Source organism: Nansenia antarctica, assembly GCF_963989245.1.
Source record: "Nansenia antarctica genome assembly, chromosome: 2".
Taxonomy (NCBI): Eukaryota; Metazoa; Chordata; class Actinopteri; order Argentiniformes; family Microstomatidae; genus Nansenia; species Nansenia antarctica.
In genome coordinates this window covers 57057389-57082713 of record NC_137675.1, presented here as the reverse complement: position 1 = coordinate 57082713, position 25325 = coordinate 57057389, and the positions used below count along the sequence as shown (strand labels likewise).

The following is a 25325-nucleotide window of genomic DNA, read 5'->3' as shown; positions in this document are numbered from 1 at the left end:
GATACTGGTAACATTACCTCTTGGAACATGTCTCAGGCTGATCTGCGTCAATTTGCTAGATACAGATGAATGAATAGTGAGCGTGTCTAATGTGCCTGCAAGGCAGTTGTCATATTTATAGCTTTGAGGCAATTTTTTCAAATGGCCTTCTTCTCAGCAACAACAGATGTAGAGTATCCTTAGTTAGATTTCATACCAAAGTAGAATGATTTATATAATAAATATTTTGCTTGCATAATTACAGTACTTCATCAAGTTTTTCATCTATGAAATATAGTCAGTGTTTTATAATAATGGCATCCCTCTATACAGTATACATGGTTTTGGAACAGAAACCTATGAGGTGATCAGTCATAAAAGTTCATGTTATGCCAAGTGTGAGTTGCTCTCTCTTTTGTTGAGAGAGTTTGTGAATACAACAATGGCAGCTGCTTTATTGACTTTTTGTGACATTTTATGGTGTGCAAGTGCTAAATATAACTGCACTCCTTTGTACTTAATAGAGTTATCCAAGAGCAACAGGTTCGTGCAGCTCAAACAATACATGCCCATGTAAAGGAAGGAGGATTCTCACCAAGGACAATGGCACAGTATAAAAGGGGCTACTGCAACAAGCTGCGTTTATCATCCTACAGTGTCATCATCAACAAGGTAAGTCAGCAAGTCTGCTTGATAAGAATAGCTACATTCTTTTGATTGCTTGTCAATTGAAAAATTGCTCAATTCTTTTACAGGCTTGTGTTTTGGATTCAAAGGATTGAGTGATTTGTATTGCCATTTTAAAGGAGAATGGCTGGAGACATGTCCATAGGTGGAGAAATGTCCATGGGTGGAGAAATGTCCATGGATGAAGAAATGTCCATTTTCGGGCTGGCTGCCCAGTACCTGCGGAAGTCGGAGAAGGAGAGAATCGAGGCTCAGTCTCGACCGTTTGATGGCAAAACGGCCTGTTTTGTCTGCGATGACAAAGAGCTCTATGTGAAGGCGATCATCCAGGACAAGGAGGGAGACAAAGTCACAGTCAAGACTCTGGATGATGAGAGGGTATGTGTATGTGTACCTATGTGGTAGGGTTGGTACCACACCATGGTAGCAACATGGACTCAACCCCATTTCATGTTATTTTTAACAACGCTTGCTTTGCTTTATGTAGTCTCCTCACTTATTTCACTTGTACTTAATGACTGTTCTTAATGACTGACATTAGGGGTTTGACTTTTATGTTTTCTAGACTGTAACAGTCAGAGAGGACCAAGTGTTTCCAATAAACCCTCCCAAGTATGACAAGATCGAGGACATGGTCATGATGACCCATCTCAATGAGCCTTCTGTGCTGTTTAACCTAAAAGAACGTTACGCAGCATGGATGATCTATGTAAGTCTTTTACAGAGTAACCAGAAGGTTTTCACCTCAAATGTTTATTATGGAATGGATTCATTTGTTTTCTATAATTACAGACCTACTCTGGGCTGTTCTGTGTGACGGTGAACCCCTACAAGTGGCTCCCAGTTTATAACCCAGAGGTGGTGAGCGCCTACAGGGGGAAGAAGAGGATGGAGGTCCCTCCTCACATCTTTGCCCTCTCTGATAACGCCTATCAATTAATGCTAACTGGTATGAAAAGTAACTGACCATCCAGAATTGGTTGTGATTACATTTTTTGTGATTCTCCAACACAATCTCACTCCTCTTTTGTCTTAGATCGGGAAAATCAGTCTATCCTCATCACGTAGGTGTAATTTATCATTTTATACTGATATCTATCAATGCTTAAACATTAGTAATAACTACAATATATTGTAATTCCCTTATATTTTATAGTGGAGAATCCGGTGCAGGTAAGACTGTAAACACCAAACGTGTCATTCAGTACTTTGCGACAATCGCAGTGGCTGGTGACAAGAAGAAAGAAGCAGCCAGCAAGATGAAGGTGAGCTAATGTCTTTTTAGGCACTGTGTCCTTGGCTGGTGCGGTACTAGACAGTACAGTCAGGTATTTCAAAGAGGAGTGGATCATGTGGATGTCAGATACATTTCCCTTCCTGTGGCAGGGAACACTGGAGGATCAAATCATCCAGGCCAACCCTCTGCTGGAGGCTTTTGGGAATGCCAAGACTGTGAGGAATGACAACTCCTCTCGCTTTGTGAGTAGAACCGGATTTTAACAGAATTACTTTATTTATTTGAAATAAGAATTCATTCTCAGCATGAAATTTGTTTTATTTGAACAGGGCAAGTTTATCAGAATACACTTTGGCCCAACTGGGAAATTGGCGTCTGCAGATATTGAAACTTGTAAGTGTATTTATACTGTATTTGTTTCTTTTATTGCTATATGTTTCTTCAAATGTTCACATTTGCTGACTATCCATATGTATGTTTTGTGTACTGTTTTAAAATCACTATTATTTTTTATTTATTTTGAAAAGATCTGCTGGAAAAATCTAGAGTGACATTTCAATTGGGTGCTGAGAGAAGCTACCATATATTTTATCAGCTTACTTGCAACAAGAAGCCAGAGCTTATTGGTGAGTAACTTTGTACATGCCTCCTTCGCTCTCCCTCTTACACACACTCTCACAAACACACACACACACACACACTCACACACACACACACACACACACACACACACACACACACACACACACACACACACACACACACACACCGAGAGGGATTCTCTAATTTAATTTCTTTTACATCTTAGATATGCTGCTCATCACCACCAACCCCTTTGACTTCGCCTTCATCAGTCAGGGGGAAATCACTGTGAAGAGCATAAATGATGCAGAGGAGCTGATGGCTACTGATGTAAGTTGAGTCAATGTGACGACCCTCTCCACCCTGTCTGCCTGTTATCTGTGTTTGTGCGTTCTATCCTGGCAGGTACTGGAGGTGGGCATGGCAAAGGTCTTTATGTTCTTCTTTTTGGTTAATAAACACTTTGATAATTTACTTGGTTGTGTGCGTCTCCCTCTTTTTGTCATGACCGTACGTTCCGGTTTGTGACAGTGATCAAATATGCAGGGTTTCTTTTCAAAGAGCTTTCATTTGACATGCCTTTTTCATTTCACAGGAAGCCATTGATATTCTGGGTTTTACTGTTGATGAGAAAATGGGAATCTATAAGCTGACTGGCGCTGTGATGCATTATGGGAACATGAAGTTCAAGCAGAAGCAGCGTGAGGAGCAGGCAGAGCCTGACGGCACAGAGGGTAAGGGTCATCACTTTATAATTATAGCATCATAAAACGGTATACCATAACTGTACCAAATGAGATGAATCAAGAAGTTATACATTTTTGTGAAGTAGAAGTGATATCTTAGAATGTTGCTAGTTTAGTTTATGGAATTGATCTTGACACTTCATATTCTCAATGTCTTGAATTTTTGTTTGGAGGTCATTACATAATTACTCTCTGTACTATATGTAACATACAGAAGCTGATAAAGCAGCATACTTGATGGGACTGAACTCTGCCGACCTGCTCAAAAATCTCTGTTATCCCAGAGTGAAGGTTGGGAATGAGTATGTCACCAAAGGACAAAGTGTTCAACAAGTAAGACATACTATTGTATTATGGGCAGTATCTACTGTATTTGTCTCTCAGGGTAACTAATAGACAACTGGGGAGACATCTGAAATTCCCTTTTACTGTCATTACGTCTAGGTCTATAACTCCATTGGAGCCCTTGCAAAGTCAGTCTACGAGAAGATGTTTTTTTGGATGGTCATCCGAATCAACCAGCAATTGGACACAAAGCAGTCCAGACAACATTTCATTGGTGTTCTGGATATAGCTGGCTTTGAAATCTTTGATGTATGTTTACAACATGTTTTCATATCTTTTTTTTCCCATTATCTTTTCATATCTTGTGAAATAATGTTAACATACATGTATGGGTCATTACCTTTATTGCTGAAAATTTCTATTTCCTCAGTACAACACTGTTAATATGTAATATTTTGTTAAACAGATGAACAGCCTGGAACAGCTGTGCATCAACTTCACGAATGAGAAACTGCAACAGTTTTTCAATCACCACATGTTTGTATTGGAGCAAGAGGAATATAAAAAGGAAGGAATAGACTGGGAGTTTATCGACTTTGGCATGGATTTGGCTGCCTGCATTGAGCTTATTGAGAAGGTACTTTGAAAAACCTCATTCACTGATTCAATGTTATTTTGAATGCCCTGTAATTGACAGGTTCTCATTCACCTCTTGTTTCCTAGCCAATGGGCATCTTCTCCATCCTTGAGGAGGAATGTATGTTTCCGAAGTCGACAGACACCTCTTTCAAGACCAAACTCTATGACCAACATCTTGGCAAGAATAACTGCTTCTTGAAGCCGAAACCTGTCAAAGGCAAGGCTGAGTCCCACTTCTCCCTGGTGCACTATGCTGGCACAGTGGACTACAACATAGGTGGTTGGCTGGAGAAGAACAAGGATCCGTTGAACGAGTCTGTTCTGCAGCTGTACCAGAAGTCGTCAGTAAAAATACTGTCTATGCTTTATGCAAGCTTCTCAGGAACAGACGGTAAACAAATTATTTTAATGTCTAAAAATAGCTTACCATATCAAAATAAATTATTTGTGGCATACTGTAGATATGGAGCTACTTTTTCTTTAACATTATTCCAACATTATTTGTGCAGAGTCTGCTGCAGGCGGTAGTGGTAGCAAGAAAGGTGCCAAGAAGAAAGGAGCATCTTTCCAAACAGTGTCGGCTCTGTTCAGGGTGAGGTGTTGATGTTGTTGTCTTAACTATACATAGCCCACAGCTGGGTTATGAAATTTGTTTTTTCCAGGATATCAACATATTGATGTTCCATATTTCTCACTTTCTTTCTCAGGAGAACCTTGGCAAGCTGATGACTAATTTGAGGACTACCCACCCTCACTTTGTTCGATGTTTGATTCCAAATGAGATGAAAACACCAGGTAACAACAACACACTCATTGGGCAACTCCAATGACCCATGCTTTAACAATATACAGTTGAGAATAACTTTCTGCTCATCTAAGGTATCATGGAAAACCAATTGGTTATCCACCAGCTACGCTGTAATGGTGTGCTGGAGGGTATCAGGATCTGTAGGAAGGGATTCCCAAGCAGAATCATCTATGGGGACTTCAAACAGAGGTATGTTGGGGTCACACACATTATGTTATGTTATGTACTCGTTAATACTATAATATACACGTTATATCTGAGGTATCTACTCATACTAGGCCCCATGTTTCAGGTACAGGATCCTAAATGCCAGTGCTGTCCCAGAGGGTCAGTTCATGGACAACAAGAAGGCTGCAGAGAAACTGCTAGGCTCTATTGATGTGGATCATACTCAGTACAAATTTGGGCACACCAAGGTACACTATTACATTTGTATTCACAATGTCTCTGGTTAAAGGGTATTTGGAGAACTTCATATTTCAAAAAAGAGAATAGAATATCAGCTGTCGGACATTGAAATATAGAATCTATAAGAAAAGGCTACGTTTTCAGGTGTTTTTTAAAGCTGGTCTCCTTGGTGCCCTGGAGGAGATGAGAGATGAACGCCTTGCCATGGTTGTGACTTCAACTCAGGCACTGTGTCGTGGCTATGTTGTCAGAATGGAGTACAGGAAGATGGTGGCCAGAAAGTAAGGAATTTCAGCTTTAAAGACCTACAATAGTAATGTTTACATCTTTTTGCTGATATGACATCCTGGTGGTGCACAATGTTATTGCACAATGATTCAAGTCGGGAAATTGCCATTTAGCTCAATGTATGTGTATTTTGTGTGTGTGTGTGTACACATTCTATTTTCTTAACTCCTCCTAAAAAAGATTTCCTACATGCCATGACGTATGACATTTCATACAGCATAGATCTGAAGTGTTACATGGTTAGTTTGTTTATAAAGCTCCCAAAGTTAAATATAACCCCCTTCACTAGTGTTTTTGTGAACACAACAACCTTTCAACACATTTTATTGACAACTGCTCCTAGCTATACAGTATCTGGCATTACTCTCCCAAACAGCTCTGATTACTAACATCACCACTTGGTGCTGTTCTTTTAATATTCTTTCAAGAAAAGTCAATAAGTAAAACTGGCTGGCAAGAGTTGTTGTGTCTTTTAGGTTATTCTTGAGTGGGAAACTAACTGCATTATATTGGATTAACTTTGACAGTGAGTCCATTTACACCATTCAATATAACTTCCGCTCATTCATGAACGTGAAACACTGGCCATGGATGAAGCTGTACTTCAAAATCAAACCTCTTCTAAAGAGTGCAGAATCAGAGAAGGAGATGGCTCAAATGAAGGTTGACTTCACAAAGTCGAAGGAAGATCTGACCAAATTGGAAAGTAAGAGGAAAGAGCTTGAGGAGAAGATGGTCTCCATTGTGCAGGAGAACAATGATCTTCTCCTTCAAATTCAGACAGTAAGTACACCTAAAATACTTGAGCATGCAAGTTAAAGAGTTTAATATTGTTCTTATTACATGTCTATTAAGTATACATTTTTTAAAGAAGGGTTGCCCCCTTTTTATATCGTCCACTAATTAATAATAAGGAATCTGATAATCTGCTGGATGCTGAAGAGAGATGTGAAGGCCTTATCAAAAACAAGATCCAGATGGAAGCCAAACATAAGGAGGTAAGAGAAAGGCTGGAGGATGAGGAGGAAATAAATGCTGAGCTGACTGCCAAGAAGAGGAAACTAGAGGACGAGTGCTCTGAGCTTAAGAAAGACATGGATGACTTGGAGCTCATCTTGGCCAAAGTGGAGAAGGAGAAACATGCTATAGAGAACAGGGTAATTCATCCAATGCCCACTACGTTTCCTCAGAGTTAGAGAAAACAAACAGTTTCACAATAGGCTAATGCTAAATAATCTGGTGAAATTTCAGGTGAAAAATCTCACTGAGGAGTTCATGTCCCAAGATGAGAATGCCATTAAACTGACCAAAGAGAAGAAAGCCCTCCAAGAGGCCCATCAGCAAACCCTGGATGACCTGCAGTCAGAGGAAGACAAAGTCAACACTCTGAACAAAGCCAAATCCAAACTGGAACAGCAAATTTATGATGTGAGTTAAAGAGCATACAGCCTGGTATTGCTAACTGTGAAATTTGCTTGGTTATGGCTGATAACCAATATTTTGAGTTACTGTAGCTTGAAGGTTCTCTGGAGCAAGGGAAGAAGGTTCGTATGGACCTTGAGAGAGCCAAGAGAAGGCTTGAGGGAGATCTGAAACTCGCCCAGGAATCCTTAATGGACCTGGAGAATGAGAAGCAGCAGCAGGATGAAAAGCTGAAGAAGTACGAGTTCTTCCCACAGACTCAATCGCAGAACAGGATTGTACCTGAAACACATCAAATTAGTCAATCACCAATATTACAAAAGGATAATGGTATTCTGTACGTCATGGTATTTAAACTTTATTTAATGTTATATTGAACAGGAAAGACTTTGAAGTGTCAGAGCTGCAGACCAAGGTTGAGGACGAACAGAATCTTGCTGCACAACTTCAGAAGAAAATTAAAGAACTTCAGGTGAGTTGTTGTCAATGTTTATATCAAGTCATAATATGAATTACAAAGCTATTATTTAATTTTACAGTCAACAATCTGTTAATTTGAATTGTTAAGGCTCGTATTGAGGAACTTGAAGAGGAAACCGAGGCTGACCGTTCTGCTCGGGCCAGGGTAGAGAAACAGAGGGCTGATCTCTCCAGGGAACTTGATGAGATCAGTGAGAGGCTGGAGGAGGCTGGTGGAGCCACGGCTTCTCAGATTGAGATGAACAAGAAGCGTGAAGCTGAGTTCCAGAAGTTGCGGCGTGACCTGGAGGAGTCTTCACTCCAGCATGAGGCTACCTCTGCTGCTCTACGTAAAAAACATGCAGACAATGTGGCAGAACTCGGAGAGCAGATTGACAACCTCCAGAGAGTCAAGCAGAAACTGGAGAAAGAGAAGAGTGAACTAAAACTGGAGGTGGATGACCTGTCATGCAATATGGAGGCCATAGCTAAAGCAAAGGTTAGTTTCATTTTTTTGTGTGTGTGAAAGAGAGAGTTGGAAAATATAGGCTGTTGAAATTCTAATTATGTATTTGACACTTTTTAAATTTGTGCCCTTAAATTTTATAGGTCAATTTGGAAAAAATGTGTCGTTCTCTTGAAGACAATCTGAATGAAGTGAAAACAAAAGAGTACGAGCATCAGAGATTAATCAACAACCTTTCAACTCAGAATGCTCGACTGCAAACTGAAAATGGTATAAAAAAAATATATTGTCCAGCATGTCCAATTAGTCAAGTCAACTTGTCCAAATAGTTAAGCCAATATACACATCAACACATTCTAAATTTGTCTTTTGATATATTTAGGAGGAATATCACATCAGATTGAGGAGAAAGACTCCTTACTGACACAGCTAACTCGTGGGAAACAAGCCTATAGTCAACAAATTGAAGAACTAAAAAGGCTGAATGAGGAGGAAATGAAGGTAAACATATACAATACAGGACAACAAATGCCAATGCAATCATGTGTTTTTGATTAAAAAGAGCCAATAACCTTTATTCCATCACATTAGGCTAAGAATGCCCTGGCTCATGGTTTGCAATCAGTCCGCCATGACTGTGACCTCCTCCGGGAGCAATATGAGGAGGAGCAGGAGGCCAAGGCAGAACTGCAACGTAGTATGTCCAAGGCTAACACTGAGGTGGCTATGTGGAGGACCAAATATGAGACTGATGCCATCCAGCGCACTGAGGAGCTTGAAGATGCCAAGTAAGTATCACATCTGATATATTTTGTCCACAACATCTTTTTATGTGAAAAACTATAATGGAGTTACATTATGTTCCACCCACCACAGGAAGAAGCTAGCCTTGCGTCTTCAGGATGCAGAGGAAGCTATGGAGGCAATCAACTCCAAGTGCTCCTCTTTGGAGAAGACCAAGCAGAGGCTGCAGGGGGAGGTAGAAGACCTGATGATGGATGTTGAGAGGGCCAATTCTGCTGCTGCTACCCTGGACAAAAAACAGAGAAACTTTGATAAGGTACAAGATGGATTTACTACTCTAGTTCTACTCCAAGTTTCCTTCCCAACAGGAATGTGTTTGCCAAATGTTTTGAATTACTGGAGAGTGATGTGTTGTCATGTGTTGTAGATCCTGGCTGAGTGGAAGCAGAAATATGAGGAGAATCAGGCAGAGCTGGAGGCATCGTTGAAGGAGGTTCGCTCCGTAGGCACAGAGAACTTCAAGATGAAGAATGCCTATGAGGAATCTCTGGACCAACTAGAAACACTCAAACGTGAAAACAAAAACTTGCAACGTAGGTCAATGTTCTTCATATAGTAAATGTTCTCATATATATAAATATAGATATTAAAAACATGTGTATAGAATGAATCACTTACTGAAGTTACAGTTTGTTTTTGTTGTCTTAGAGGAAATTATGGATTTTACTGAACAGCTTGGGGAGACAGGAAAAAACATTCATGAGTTTGAGAAGTCAAAGAAACTGGCTGAACAGGAGAAGATAGAGGTCCAGACTGCCCTTGAGGAGGCTGAGGTAAGAGTACTGTAAGAACATGTGGTACATCACAGTTACTGTATCTCAATCTAAGAACTGTATATGTGTCATATGTTTGCCTTTGTCCCATATGGGAGGCTGTACAGGAGTATAGGCTCCTGCACCAGCAGGCTTGCGAACAGCTTCTTCCCTACAGCTGTCAAGCTGCTGAACTCAAGATCCCGGTGGTAGCCTTTAAATCGAATCTGACTCTGAATCTTTTACATGAAGCTGACTGTATGTTACCTACCCATCAGGCATCTCTAGAGCATGGAGAATCCAAGATCATTCGTGTCCAACTGGAGCTGAATCAGGTCAAGTCTGAGGTGGACAGGAAGATTGCTGAGAAGGACGAGGAGATAGATCAGATAAGGAAGAGCAGCCAGAGAGTGATTGAGTCCATGCAGAGCACTCTGGATTCTGAGGTCAGAAGCAGGAACGATGCCCTGAGAGTCAAGAAGAAGATGGAGGGAGACCTCAATGAGATGGAGATTCAGCTGAGCCATGCTAACAGGCAGGCTTCTGAAGCCCAGAAACAACTGAGAAACTTCCAGATTCAGCTCAAGGTTAGCTGATGGAAACCTACAGTACATATAAGAAAAATGTCTGTAAAACTGCAGAAAAGTCCCCAAAAAGTTTCAATTGCATTGTGAATAGTGTAGCACAGAATTTAAATTTTGGGGTGCGGAATTCAGAGGGGACTATAACTGTATATTGTCAACGGCAACTTATTTTAATGAGAGTGAACTTTCCAATTGGATACATTCATTCCATTGATTCTTCCCCCCTTAGGAAGCCCAGATTCACCTTGATGATGCAGTGACAAGCAATGATGACATGAAGGAGCAAGTTGCCATGTCTGAGCGCAGGAGCAACTTGTTGCAAGCGGAGATTGAGGAGATCAGGCCTGCTCTGGAGCAGACAGAGAGAAGCCGCAAAATAGCCGAACAAGAGCTAGTGGATACCAGTGGGAGAGTTCAGTTCCTTCACTCGCAGGTAATACATTTTCTTGGCCACCTCAGTCCTAAAATAAATCAATCTATTACAGTATATCTCAATAGACAAAAGTCACCATAATTCCATTAATCTCTTACAGAATACAAGCTTGATCAACACTCGCAAGAAGCTTGAGGCTGATCTTGCCCAGATTCAGGGTGAGATGGAAGACAATATACAGGAGGCCAGGAATGCTGAGGAGAAAGCTAAAAAGGCCATCACTGATGTAAGAACCCTTATTTAGAGTGAGTGTCTCCAACAGTACAGGATTGTCTATATCCTAACCTGGTTCTATTTCCTGGTCAGGCTGCTATGATGGCTGAGGAGTTGAAGAAGGAGCAGGACACTAGTGGTCACCTGGAGAGGATGAAGAGGAACCTGGAGGTCACAGTCAAGGACCTGCAGCAGCGTCTGGATGAAGCTGAGAACCTGGCCATGAAGGGTGGAAAGAAGCAACTCCAGAAACTGGAGTCAAGGGTAATGTGTCATATAACATAAATAGTCATATAAAGAATCCTTCCCAATTTAAATATAATCTGATAAATTGGTTTCTGTAGTAGTGTGTGATGATGGTCATGTTGGTGTCCTCCAGGTGCGGGAGCTAGAGGGTGAGCTTGAGTCAGAGCAGAGACATGCCTCAGACACTGTGAAAGGCGTGCGCAAGTTTGAGCGCAGGATCAAAGAGCTCAGCTATCAGGTACAGGTAAACACGGCAGCTGGGTGCACTTCACACCATTCTGTATATGTCTCGATTGAATCTTCCCATTCCCATGGTTTTATCTAGTCTTTAGTACATTCAAAGTTGTGTCTTTTCCACGTTATTTTACTGTACATTACAATCTTTCAAAATGAATGACTGATTACTTAATCTACCGGTTGCATTCTTCCAAGTCCTGCAAACGTGTTTGTCATGTCTGAACATCTCCTGTTTTTCCTGTTAAAACAGTCTGAGGAGGATAAAAAGAACATCATGAGACTGCAAGAGTTGGTGGACAAGTTACAGCTTAAGGTCAAAGCTTACAAGAGACAGGCTGAGGAGGCTGTGAGTGCTTTTACTGCTTATTATTCACGATTCAACCTGCAACCAGCTTATGGTTTTGAACCCCCTTTAAAAATCATGCATCATCATGTCATGGTAAGGAATTCATCTTCAGACATTTGCTTTGATAGGAGGAGCAAGCCACTACCCATCTGACCAAGTTCAGGAAGGTGCAGCATGAGCTGGAGGAGGCTGAGGAACGTGCGGACATTGCTGAATCCCAGGTCAACAAGATGAGGGTCAAAAGTCGTGACATGGGCATGGTGAGTTGATGGGCAGCCATTTTTTTCGTGTCGTATTTTATTTAAGCAAATCTTAACTCGAAAGCGTTTTATTTTCAGCATTCCTCCTTTCAAAAGGTCGAGAGAGGACACTGGCGTTGCTTGTTCACCGCTTCTCCGTCGAAATCTAGGTGTAATTGCAGTATACAGAGTAGATTGTCCTACAAAGATTTATATTTAGTAATCAAAAAATTAATAAGACCCCTATACTTTATTTTATTTGTTTTTTGTTTCTTTTTATTATTACTACTCGATCTTTTCAGTTTCTAAAGCGTCTTTGAGATAGTCTAGAAAAGCACTATATAAGTCTAATGTATTATTATTATTATTATTATTATTATTATTATTATTATTTTATTTTACAGGGGAAGGACAGTGGGGAGTAGATGTTGCATAGTTGTCCAAAAGAAGATGCAAGTGGACGATGCCTGCAACACTACAACATAGTAAAAGCAACATACTCTTAACCGGATGTCTCCCCATTTGTCTTGTCTGATGAATATTGATGGCAGCTGAACGGGAGGCATTTGTAATTTACTCTATTTACTTTATTATCTCGATTTGTAGTAGTGAGAATGTATGTTGCCCTTATTATAATAAAATCAAAATAAAACCTTAAGGGATTGCTTCAGTTCTGTATTGTGACAAGATGCCTCTACAATGCCATTTGATTGAGCTCAAATCCATCTTCTATTCATTATGTTTTGTGCTAAGGATTTTGAGAAGGATATAGAAAAACATCAGGAGACACAATTACAATTGATTTTTTATTGATTTCTACACAAGAAAATATTTAATACATTTCTCTTTCACAAGAATGAAAGGGCACTCATCAGTAGATGGTATTTGTGGGATTCATCATGACAGTGAAACATGATCAACATGGCAGTGATATGAAAACAATGTTACTGAATTTTAACACTTTCCACACTTTATATTTAAGATGGCCTTATGTAGTACCTGAGTAATAACTCATATTAATCTAGTAACAACATTGTATTAACATGCTATAATACATAGTAATGGAGTAGACTAATACATAGTATTTGTGTTGTAATGGAGTTGAGCAGGAAGTTGTACAGTATGGGCTGGTTTCTCTAAATAACATTTTAAATAGAATATCTCCATTGAAGATGCATTTTAGTCTAGGATTGTCTTTCCCTATAACCAACCCTATACGTATTTATATTGACTATGGACATGGACTCATTATTTCATTGTTGGTTCAGTGATCTGTGAATGTGCTATAAGCACATATTTATGAGTATACATATGTATGTAATTAAATGTTTATATAAAACCTTGTGGTTTGATTTACTCAGTACCTAAGGCATTGTTTCAATGTTAGTACACTACTTTTTAATGGGGAGCACAGAATGTTTTAATCATAATGACATATGAGTGTTTGTTGGTTGTGGTGGTACAGTACATGATTGATGATTGTACAATGTTTTTGATGATTTTAAATAAATATGTATCTGTTATGCAGCTGAGCCAATACATTAAAATCGTGTATCAAATAATACCAAAGCCTTAATTTTCTGGTAGTCAAGCTGGGAAATGTTTCCTTTCGCTACTCGGCCTGTCCCTCTTGTCCCTGAATCAAAGTAGTTTGGAGAAAAAAGTTGAATAAACATTATTACATTGCAAGAACATATTCATATCAGAAATTATAGTGTCTATATGATACTTAGGCAAGTATTTGCTGCTCGTGTAATACACAATGTGCACACCATTATCGAAAATTATTTACCTTATGTACAATTTGAACTCTTTACTGGAATTGCTCTAAACAGAACTTTAAATCAGGTCAGTACCTTTGTTCCCATGTCACGGGTCTTAGCTCTCATCTTGTTGACCTGAGACTCAGCGATGTCAGCACGCTCCTCTGCCTCCTCTAGCTCGTGCTGCACCTTCCGGAATCTAGCCATATGGACATTAGACTGTTCCTCCTGTAATGGAATAAGAATAATTATATTTCATATTGTTTGCTTTAGCATTGACTTCATAAACAATTTGAATGCATAGGATAAAGGGGCTTGGTAAATTATATGCTTACAGATTCCTCAGCCTGTCTTTTGTAAGCCTTCACTTTGGTCTGCAGTTTGTCAGCCAAATCCTGGAGTCTAATTACATTCTTCTTATCCTCCTCATTCTGCAAGAAAACACAGATGCCAACTTTCTCTCAATCAACTATCAGCAGATGACAGCAACAGCATGACAAAGTGGTAAGTGCCTTTCTCTAGAGCTTCAGATGTACCATTACTATATTCACTGGTTATGAGGATTGGAAAGTTAAACACGTTTGGAGCATTGAAGTGAGAAATATTTAGATCTCTGTTCAAATAGTGTTTTGTTATAGTACTTATAATACTTGTTACTAACCTGATAGGTAAGATCTTTGACCCTCCTCTCATATTTACGAACCCCTTTGATTGCTTCAGCTCCCCGCCCACGCTCTGTATCAAGCTCAGCTTCCAGGTCACGGACCTAGATAACAGCAAACATTTAAGCATTGTTTTTTTTATTTTTATTATTTGTCTCCAATGTTAGTTACTTTTGCTACATACCCTCCCCTCCAGTTTCTGGAGTTGCTTCTTTCCACCCTTTAGAGCAAGATTCTCAGCCTCATCCAGACGGTGCTGCAGGTCCTTGACTGTGACCTCCAGGTTCCTCTTCATCCTCTCTAGGTGAGCGCTGGTGTCTTGCTCCTTCTTTAGCTCTTCTGCCATCATGGCAGCCTGAGAACGTGATGGACATTGTTGACTTTTTCATGTACTCATTGAGGTCCGTGTTAAACTGAGGGTTTGTGGACTGTAGGACTTACATCAGTTATGGCTTTCTTGGCCTTGTCCTCAGCATTTCGGGCCTCTTGAACAGAATCTTCTACTTCACCATGAAGTAGAGTGATATCTGCATCTAGCTTCTTCTTGGTGTTCAAAAGGCTGGTGTTCTGTTGTGGACAATAGACTTTGTTGAATAAAAGTATCAAGATAGATTATGGAATATAGAATGTCAGTACCACACAACCAACCAACCGACCTGGGAGTGTAGAAGCCCCACTCGCTCACTAGCATCTAGCAGCTCCTGCTCTGCTAGTTTGTGGCCTCTCTCAGTCTGTTCCAGAGATGCTCTGAGTTCCTCAATCTCAGCCTGCATCAGGACAGTCCTGCGCTCAGACATGGTTACTTGCTCCTTATTGTCATCCTGTCCTCTAATAGCATCATCGAGGTGCAGTTGGGCATCCTAAAAATACAAGAACTCAATGATAAACTGTCACTGGACACCTAGTGAACATGGGGGGAAATGGGGTTTGACTTTATACTGTTGTAGCAAAATCCTAACACTTCACCTTGAGCTGTCCCTGGACATTTCTCAGTTGTTTCTGGGCTTCAGAAGCCTGCCTGTTAGCATGGCTCAGCTGAATCTCCATCTCATTGAGGTCTCCCTCCATCTTCTTCTTGACTCTCAGGGCATCGTTCCTGCTCCTGACCTCAGAATCCAGAGTGCTCTGCATGGACTCAATCACTCTCGGGCTGCTCTTCCTTAGCTGATCTATCTCCTCGTCCTTCTCAGCAATCTTCCTGTCCACCTCAGACTTCACCTGGCTTAGCTCCAGCTGGACACGAAGGATCTTGGATTCCTCATGTTCCAGGGTTGCCTACAAAATATTGAAATTAAAAATAGATCAATCTAAAACTCTGTTAATTTGGCTCACATGTATCCTTGACAGGGCATAACACTTTAGTTTTACCTCTGCTTCCTCCAGTGCAGTTTGCATCTCACTTTTGTCTATTTCCACTTGTTTTTTGGATTTCTCTATTTCATGGAAGCTCTTCCCACTCTCACCAATCTGCTCAGTCAGGTCTGAGATCTCCTCTGTTTTTGAAAAGCCATGTAATCCATGTCAAATTACAATATTAGCCACCTTTGATATATAATAATTTCATGTTTTATTTTATGATCTTTCTACTGTATGTCATGGACTTAATTTCATATAAATTGGACTTACGTTGCATGTTTTTATTTTCTCTCTTTAGAGTCTCCAGATGATCCAGAGCTTCTTCATATGAGTTTTTCATTTGGAAAAGCTCAGTGCTTTGTGAGCGAGATTCCTTCCGAGCACCCTCCAGCTCTGTTTGGCACTCCTCATACTTCTGCTTCCAGTCAGCTAGAATCTAAAACAATGTCATGATTAATTCACACATTGCATTTTACTATGTTTTTCAGAATGGTTTTGGTCAATGTCTGTTTGTGGCTGCATTTATACATACTCATGTCTGGGTTATTGGTATGCTCAATCATCATTGACACTAGAAACGTTGTTGTTCATGCTTATAGGGCCACAGTTCTATAATTGATTCATTGTATTACCTTGTCGAAAATCCTTTGTTTCTTATCAAGGTTAGCAGCCATACTATTTGACCTTTCCACATCAATCATGAGGTCCTCCATCTCACTGTGAAGTCGCTGCTTAGTCTTCTCCAGTGAAGCACATTTTGAGTTCACTGCCTCAATTTGTTCCTCAGCCTCTTGGAGACGTTGGGTAAGTTTTTTCCTGTGGCAAAAGAGAGACCAAGAATTTCTAGATATTTCTAACCGTGGTGCTGATTTTCAAGTTAAAGACTTTTAGAAAGTCAACAATTACTTGGCCTCTTCAAGCTCCTCAGTGCGCTGGATGGCATCAGTCTCATATCTGTTTCTCCACATAGCCACCTCAGTGTTAGCCTTGGACATACTGCGCTGCAGTTCTGCCTTGGCCTCCTGCTCCTCCTCGAACTGCTCCCGAAGGAGATCACAGTCATGGCGGGCTGATTGTACACTGTGAGCCAGGGCATTCTTAGCCTTAGGTGAAAAACAATAAAAAAGTAGGTACTGGATACAGTGGAATGTTCAATATAGTTAAATGGCAATAATTCCAAGTGACCTTACTTTTGTTTCCTCCTCAAGCTGTCTCTTCAACTCATCAACTTGTGTTGTGAACCCCTGCTTGCCTCTTGCCAGTTGTGAAATTAGGACTTCCCTCTCCTCCATTTGTCGAGCAAACTCCCCTACAAGAGAAGAGTAACAGTCGATCAGTGTTTATTTATTGTCTGTCTCTCTTTAATATGTCAGAGAAAATGCATTTAATGACAAGGATTACCATTCTCAGTTTGGAGACGGGCCTTCTGAGTGCTGAAATCAGTGATCTGACGTATATTTTCCTCATGCTTGGTCTTCAACTCAATTGCCTGATCCTCAAGTGAGCGGCACATCTTCTCTAAATTGACCTGTAATTGGATTATATTTCGATGACTAAAATGAGCCATGAAAATGTAGATGGCAATTCATTTGATGTCATGTGTATATGATACCTTGGCCTTTGCCAATACTTCCATGTTGCTGGCCAAGTCATCAATTTCCATCTTATATTCACACTTCTCCTTTTCCAGTTTCTGTTTGATTCTCTGGAGGTTGTCAATCTGTTCCCCTAGCTCTGCCACACTGTCTGCCTGCTTCTTACGGAGAGCCGCAGTTGTAGCCTCATGATGCAGTGTAGACTCCTCTAGGTCACGACGCAGTTTGAGGAACTCAGCTTCACGCTTCTTGTTCATCTCAACCTGAATGCTAGTGGCTCCACCAGCTTCCTCCAGCCTCTCACTGATCTCCTCAAGTTCCCTGGTGAGATCAACCCTCTGCTTCTCTACCTTTGCCCGAGCAGCACGCTCAGCTTCAATTTCTTCCTCAAGTTCCTCAATGCGAGCCTAGAAACAGAAAACATGTCAGTTGGAACTAAATAATCAGTTAAGCTTGAGTTTCCAATCTTAAAGATAATGTAGTATTTTTAACTACTTTACATGGAGTTCCTTTAACTTCTTTTGAAGCTGGGAGCTCATGTTTTGCTCATCCTCAATTTTACTGAGCAGCTGGGCGGTTTCAAAGTCTTTCCTATAAAATTAAAGAAATAATTTGTAGTAAATTTGGCCACAAATAAGAACGTATTTCTCATAATACAGTGCTTTTTTTATTTTTTTTTATTTTTTAGATCTTACTTCTTAATCTTTTCCTCTGATTGCTGCTTGTCATTCTCCAGATCCATTATGGATTCTTGTGTCAGTTTCAGATCTCCCTCAAGCTTTCTCTTGACTCTCTCAAGGTCCATACGAATCTTCTTCTCTTGCTCCAGAGAACCCTCAAGCTAAAACCAAGTAGAGGGAATTACATTGAAATCACCACTATGTAAAATGATTATTATTAGTATATACTCATTATTGTGTTACTCACATCATCCACTTGTTGTTCAAGCTTAGTTTTTGCTTTTGTCAGAGAGTTAACTTTGTCTTCCTCTGCTTGAAGATCATCAAGGGTCTGCTGGTGGGACTCTTGGAGGGCTTTCTTTTCTTTGGTCAACTTGAGAATGCTCTCATCCTGACCAGACATTTCCTCTGTTAGGTTTTTAACCTGCAATGGAATACCAATGTTAGTTAAAAAGGGCAACAATGATGATAGATAGGTCTATTGGATTCTCCTTGGAAAATGCAAACCTTGTTTTCGTTGGCATGCTTCTCTTTCTCCACTTTGGCTAAGGTGAGCTCCAAATCATCAATGTCTTTCTTGAGCTCAGAGCACTCATCCTCTAACTTCCTCTTCTTTGCAGTCAACTCAGAATTTATTTCCTCTTCATCATCCAGTCTTTCGGCCACCTCTTTGAGTTTGGCCTCAAGCTGAATCTTACTTTTTATTAAACCCTCACATCTCTCCTCCAAATCACACATATTGTCTGAGTTCTATGAAAAGAGAGGGCAGGTTAAATGTGTCTGAGCATCGGACACTTACCTCTAAAACATTGATGATCAAATAGATCATCAAATAGTAACATCACTGCTCAGGTTAAAACAACACAAACATTGTCTGTTTAGAAAGATAATAGCTGTGCTTCCTATTCTAATAATACTTACAGCTTGCACTTGTAAGAGGAGGTCATTTTTCTCCTGCACCATAGATACCATCTTCTCCTCAAGATCCTTCCTCCTGGTTTCTGCCTTTGCTAAGTCCTCCTTACATTTGATGTAGTCATCCTTCATGACTGCCATCTCCTTCTCTGATTCTGCACTCTTTAGAAGAGGTTTGATCTTGAAGTACAGCTTCATCCATGGCCAGTGTTTCACGTTCATGAATGAGCGTAGGTTGTATTGCAGAATGTTGACACAATTTCTGTGAGAGTAATTACAGTATTACTAGACAGGTATCGAGAACTAATTTCCATGCTCTATATATTTTGTAAAGAAAGCATGTTGTATCGTATCATGGCATTGTTTGATAGATAAACGTAAGCATCTGTAGAGTAAAGACTCTTTCCACTGATGGGTTCTCTTACTTTTGTGCATGCAGATTTAGATATTCTTTTCTCATTAGGTATCCGCGACACATTGCTTGAGTCTGTGTCACCAAAGAGACCAGTTTGTCATCTCGCATCTCTTCGAGAGTACCCAGCAGACCGGCTTTGAAAAAGACCTGCAGATCACATGGCTTATTAAAACACTTATGTTGTTAATATTAGTTTGTATAGCTGCATAGAAAACAAACAAATATGTGCTGATGTATAACTGCTGATACATGCAAGAGCATATGAACTCATTGGATTCTAACCTTGGTAGTCCCAAACCTATATTGTGTGTGATCAACATCAATCGATGCTAGAAGCTTCTCTGAAGCTTTCTTGCCATCGATGAACTGCCCCTCAGGGATAGCGCTGGCATTCAATATTCTGTATCTGTTCCGGTTAGTGGATATAATCACAGTTATAAGATAGTCATCAATGAGGTACGATAACTGCATGGTTTTTACTCATCTTGTGGTAGCTAAAGGACAGTCATGTAAGTTTACCTCTGCTTGAAGTCAGCATATAGAATCCTGCTTGGTAATCCTATCCTGCAGATCCTGATACCCTCCAGCACACCGTTACAGCGCAGCTGGTGAATGACCAGGTTGTTGTCCATGATACCTGTATAGAAAAGGAATGACTTCATACACTACACATGACTGCATGTCATGTTAAGGTCACCTTGCTCAGGCCATCCTCATACCTCATTATTAAACCACAATTTGTGACAATTTCTTCTGTGTTTTCCATAGCAAAGGCCTGTGGTACAATGTCTTTGTTGTCATTACATCTCAAAAGAATAGCTGTTAGTCAGTAAAGCAGTACCTGGTGTCTTCCTCTCATTGGGAATGAGACAACGCACAAAGTGAGGGTGTGTGCTCCTCAAGTTGGTCATTAATTTGCCAAGATTCTCCTGTGACGGAGTGAATTATCATTAGGATCATCTTACATTTTACCTTACATGTTCATTGAAATTACATTAGAAATGAGTTAAAGATACTGACACTATATTTTGAATAGATAATTACATACCCTAAAAACACAAGAGACAGTCTGGAAAGAGCCACCCTTCTTTTTAGCACTCTTTTTCTTCTCACCGCCGCTGCCACCACTTGATTCTTCATAGAAGATAGAAATGTATCAATCAATCATATCAATAAATCCCTTTTGAATAAATACTGATTACCATATGCTATGAACAATACCTGCTTCAGTAGCCGAAAATGATGAGTAAAGTAAAACCAGCAGTTTAACTGATGACTTCTGGTACAGCTGCACAACAGACTCGTTTAACGGGTCCTTGTTCTTATCCAGCCAACCAGTCACGTTGTAGTCCACACAGCCAGCGTAGTGCAGCAGGGAGAAGCTGGCCTCTGCCTTGCCTTTGACAGGCTTGGGCTTCTGGAAAGCAATGTTCTTCCCAAGATGCTGATCATAGAGTTTGTTCTTGAAGGAAGTGTCTGAGGCTTTGGGGAACATACACTCCTCTTCGAGGATGGAGAAGATACCCATTGGCTGTTGAAGACATCATTCTTATTTCAGATATAAAGTATTGAGTAAAATGGAAATGTTGAACTTACTGAACAGGGGTGGTCAACATACCTTCTCAATAAGCTCAATGCAGGCAGCTAAGTCCATGCCAAAGTCGATAAACACCCAGTCTATTCCCTCTTTCTTGTATTCTTCTTGCTCCAACACAAACATGTGGTGATTGAAAAACTGTTGCAGTTTCTCATTAGTGAAGTTGATGCATAGTTGTTCCAAGCTGTTGTACTGGGTGACAAGAATCAAACCATGAATCATTTTGGCATCCACTTAAGTCTTAGTCGAACAAAGAACTCGCAACATCTTTCCATTTAAATAGTTGTAAAGGAATCACCTGCATATTATTTGGGGATGTTTAAAATCGTACCTTTTAGATTTATGATTAGAGGAAATATGCTCACATCAAATATCTCAAATCCAGCGATGTCCAGCACCCCAATGAAGAACTGTCTGGCCTGCTTTGTGTCCAACATCTCATTGATTCTGATGACCATCCATAAGAACATCTTCTCATAGACAGACTTAGCCAAGGCGCCAACTGAATTGACTACCTAAATATTAAATATAAATATTCTGTGTAAACAAGTCATCATTTAGAATGATTCTGTTCACCCAATTTGAAATGAAAGGTTTTTGATTTAACCTGTAGAATACATTACCTGTTGAACTGTCTGCCCCTTGGTGACATACTCATTCCCAACCTTTACTCTGGGATAGCACAGGCCTTTCAATAAGTCAGCGGAGTTCAGGCCCAAGAGGAAAGCAACTTTGTCTGCCACTGATCGATGATTATGATGGAACAAAGTTATGAGTGCACATCGTCAGGTTGGACAACAGATGTGGGAATTTTTGATTTAAGTAAAAAACATGAAACAAACGAAAGTATCTCACCCTCTGTGCCATCAGGCTCTGCCTGCTCCTCACGCTGCTTCTGCTTAAACTTCAAGTTCCCATAATGCAACACAGCACCAGTCAGCTTGTAGATTCCCAACTTCTCATCATTATTGAAGCCCAATATGTCAATGGCAGTCTGCATGATTGAAAAATATTGGTGTTCACTAAAACCTACCAGATTAACACAACATGGAATAATTTGCAAAGAGAGACTTCTCACATCTGTGGCCATCAATTCCTCTTTGTCGTCAATGCTGGCCACACTGATCTGCCCCTGACTGATCATGGGGAAGTCATATGGGTTTGTTGAGATGAGCAGCAAATCTGAAGAATATAAAGAAGCATTATACTTATAACCTATACAGACTAATCTCTGAAACATGGTAGCTTCATATAGGTATTCAGACAATGGTCATGCTGCACTGTACCTATAAGTTCTGGTTTGTGGTTTGTCATGATCTGATAAAAGATGTGGTAGCTCCTCTCCTCTAACAGCTGGAATGTCACTCTGGATTTTTCCAGCAAATCTAGACAGAGAAATAATGATGACTACATGAACACGGTTGATGAACACAATCAAATGCCATTAAGTTTAGCAGAATCAAACTTACATGTTTCAATATCAGCTGAAGCCAGTTTTCCTGAGGTTCCAAAGTGAATTCGGATGAATTTACCCTTATGGAATGAAATGTAAGATTGTAAGATTGTATTATTAATAATAATAATAATACAAATAAATGCGTACAGGAAATTGTAACTTACGAAACGAGAGGAGTTGTCATTCCTCACAGTCTTGGCATTTCCAAAGGCCTCCAGCAGAGGGTTGGCTGAAATGATTTGATCTTCCAGTGTCCCCTGGGGACCACATTGCACTCCATTAACATTCCACACAGTACTGTCCCTCTTGTAAATGGCTTCACATCGCTCTGTTGTGCATTACCTGTATTTTGCCTGATGTTTCCTTCTTTTTTTCATTGCCCCCAGATACTGCGATTGTCGCAAAGTACTGGATGACACGTTTTGTGTTGACAGTCTTCCCTGCACCGGATTCTCCACTGTCACCACAAGTTGATTTTGACATAAGTGACAATGTACTCATTAACTTCTATCTCTTTTAATTAGTATTCACATTACAATGTTCTTCACTTACGTGATAAGGACAGACTGACATTCTCGATCTGTAGGTGTAAGGGAAAAATACCAGTGTGTTAACAGTACATCTCATCTAATAACCACTTTAGTTTTTATCTGCAATAGGCAATAGTAGCTACAGGATAGTGAATAAAAATTAAGACAGTGCTGCAATCTAGACCCCTTAGATATGTTGTGCTTGCCACAACTTGAGGCTCTCTTTCTGTGACACTGATCAGGAATTCTTAATTCAGTCTCACCTGTAAGCATATTTTGATATGCATTATCAGACACAGAGAAGATGTGGGGTGGGGCCTCCATACGTTTCTTCCCCCTGTAGGCATTCACCACCGCCTGGTCATACACTGGGAGCCACTTGTAGGGGTTCACAGTAGCACAGAACAGCCCAGAGTAGGTCTGTAGATAATACATTATAGAGAAGCAGAGAGATGTTATAGTGATGTACGAGACTTGCACGAGCATGATTATGAGGTGTCCCTATTTAAGTCCTACTTACATAGATCATCCATGCTGCATAACGATCTTTGAGGTTATACAGCACAGCCGGCTCATTGAGGTGGGTCATCATGGCCATGTCCTCAATCTTATCATACTTTGGTGGATTCATGGGATGACAGTCCTCGTCCTTCACTGTTACAGTCTGGGAAAAGTTCAGAACAGGCTTCCTCACCATTCAGTGAAAATGAGTGATACTTCTATGTTTGCCTTCAAATAAGACCAAGTCAAGTCGCTCAGAGATTTGATGATTGAATGTTCGTAGCTATTTAGTCAGATTGAATAGGGCTTTACCTCTCCAGCTTCAGTTTTCACGGTGGCTTGGCCACCCTCTCTCTTCTGTATGACTCCTTTGACGTACAGATCCTTGGGATCCGGCACGTAGCAGGACGCTTTGGCATCGAAAGGCCGATTCTGAGCCTCAATCCTCTCCTTCTCAGGCTTGCGGAGGTAGATGGCGGCAGGGCCGAAAACGGCCATCTCCGCATCAGAGCTCATGGTGGCGGCTCACTGAAAGGAAGAAATTAAAAGTATAGTTTTAGGTTGACCACATTTTTATCGGGATTCAAAATAAGTTCTATTAACTTGTTTCAATCCCAAAAAAATAGTTACCTTTCTGTGCTCACAGGCCCCAGTGGATTCTGCACCGATTACCAAATGCCTCAGTTCTGCAAAAAACAAAGACACAAAAGCATCATTATGAAGATGTTTCTAGGTAAACAGGTTTTTATCCCGTTACTCCATGAGGGTCGATGCTAGCCGGAATGCAAAACCATGCTCCCTGAACTTGACGTTGCATTGAAGCTAGACTGAGAATTGAGATGAAGAATCTTACCACTGGTTAGAAAATGTCAGGCCTCTCAGTGAAGACCACGGTGTAGTCATGCCCCTTTTATGAGGATGAATGTGCTGTCCGAGCAAAAAGGAGCCAACAAATTTGGGCATGTCATTCTATGCAAATTTCAATCTAGTCACATTATCATTTTCTTCCCAGCACTTGTATATATGACACAGGATCTTCAAGTGGTAAAGTGTCACCAGCAGGTGATAATCCTCAAGCTCTATTTTTACATGCTTTCAACCCTGTGAAACAGTGTCTTTATCTATCCCCTTAATCAATGTATCTATTTGATGAATTGTATGTTCATTAGTTACAATAAAACCATAAACACAACATTTCTGTAATTCAGTTAGATTTGTTAATAAGCTGTTACTATCCAAAGCAGAAATTATTTGTTTTGAGTGTGAGGCTATTGGAGGTCTGTCATGTTACTAATTCAATCAGAAAGAGTAGACTTGTACATCGTACAGATATGTTCTTTGGTTTTTAGTTATTTTATATAATTCAAAGATGCACTGTAGGTTGTATGACTTAGGTCACTTAATCAACCCCGGTGATTCCAAAATCCCTCTTGACATAGTTAAACAGCCTAGGAGCATGAGCCCTTCATACTTAAGGCACCTTGAACTTCAATGACGTAAGTTCATGGTAACTATGGGCCCCTGCGGTTCTCTGGAAATGTTTATTGGTAGAGTATTTGAGTAAACTCAAATCGCCTACTCGTCCCACCAATATAATGAACTAATCTTTTATTTATTTATTAATCTAATTTCATTTATTAATATTGTCAGCTTCCTCTGTTCATGTAAACATAGCGGGCCTTTGTTTTAGCTTGGTCCCATGGCTCGAGAGGGGATTCCCACAAATCCACCCCCACCAGCTGCTTCCGTTGGTGGGTGAAGATGTGTGTCCCAGCTGGTATTTTCTGTGGTTGGTTACTTATCAAACTTGACCCTGGTAGCCCAATATATCACTGTCAAAGCTCTCTTGACATAATGTCTCATTTTTGAATCGTGATAATCTGGAAGAACATTTGTTTGACATTCTGTGAGAGCTGTTCTGTTGAGGACACTGTAGGTCATTTGCAGTTACACTTGTGTCCCTTCAACTGCTAATTCTAAAGATAGACCTGAGAT

At 40.3% G+C, this 25325-nt stretch overlaps 2 protein-coding genes across 2 annotated transcripts; one reads left to right on the top strand and one right to left on the bottom strand.

Annotated features, from left to right (window-relative positions):
- Positions 1-837: 837 nt before the first annotated feature.
- Positions 838-11890, top strand: LOC308150298 (myosin-3-like; the record flags this gene model as incomplete). The annotated part of the gene is made up of 38 exons (XM_080523144.1): positions 838-1044; positions 1232-1375; positions 1459-1615; positions 1703-1730; positions 1823-1931; positions 2053-2145; positions 2233-2296; positions 2431-2529; positions 2712-2815; positions 3081-3219; positions 3446-3564; positions 3676-3825; positions 3983-4153; positions 4240-4546; positions 4665-4747; positions 4863-4950; positions 5035-5152; positions 5256-5379; positions 5516-5652; positions 6187-6442; positions 6574-6816; positions 6911-7087; positions 7174-7319; positions 7463-7553; positions 7650-8039; positions 8150-8276; positions 8389-8507; positions 8598-8794; positions 8883-9066; positions 9178-9343; positions 9459-9583; positions 9841-10149; positions 10376-10579; positions 10680-10805; positions 10886-11056; positions 11172-11276; positions 11526-11621; positions 11750-11890. 38 exons carry the CDS (start codon positions 838-840, stop codon positions 11888-11890), a joined length of 5814 nt encoding a protein of 1937 aa, XP_080379270.1.
- A 3477-nt stretch (positions 11891-15367) lies between these two features.
- LOC308151392 (myosin heavy chain, fast skeletal muscle-like) lies at positions 15368-23846 on the bottom strand (the record flags this gene model as incomplete). Its single annotated transcript, XM_080524253.1, is given in 33 exon segments — positions 15368-15424; positions 15426-15560; positions 15654-15778; positions 15912-16077; positions 16274-16457; positions 16548-16744; positions 16832-16950; positions 17043-17169; positions 17254-17643; positions 17737-17827; positions 17932-18077; positions 18164-18340; positions 18424-18666; positions 18838-19093; positions 19257-19393; positions 19529-19652; positions 19766-19883; positions 20088-20175; positions 20295-20364; positions 20449-20777; positions 20865-21035; positions 21209-21358; positions 21467-21585; positions 21699-21837; positions 21922-22025; positions 22130-22228; positions 22313-22376; positions 22464-22556; positions 22642-22756; positions 22852-22879; positions 23093-23249; positions 23350-23493; positions 23643-23846. Coding segments are annotated over 33 exon segments (4866 nt in total).
- Positions 23847-25325: the final 1479 nt, after the last annotated feature.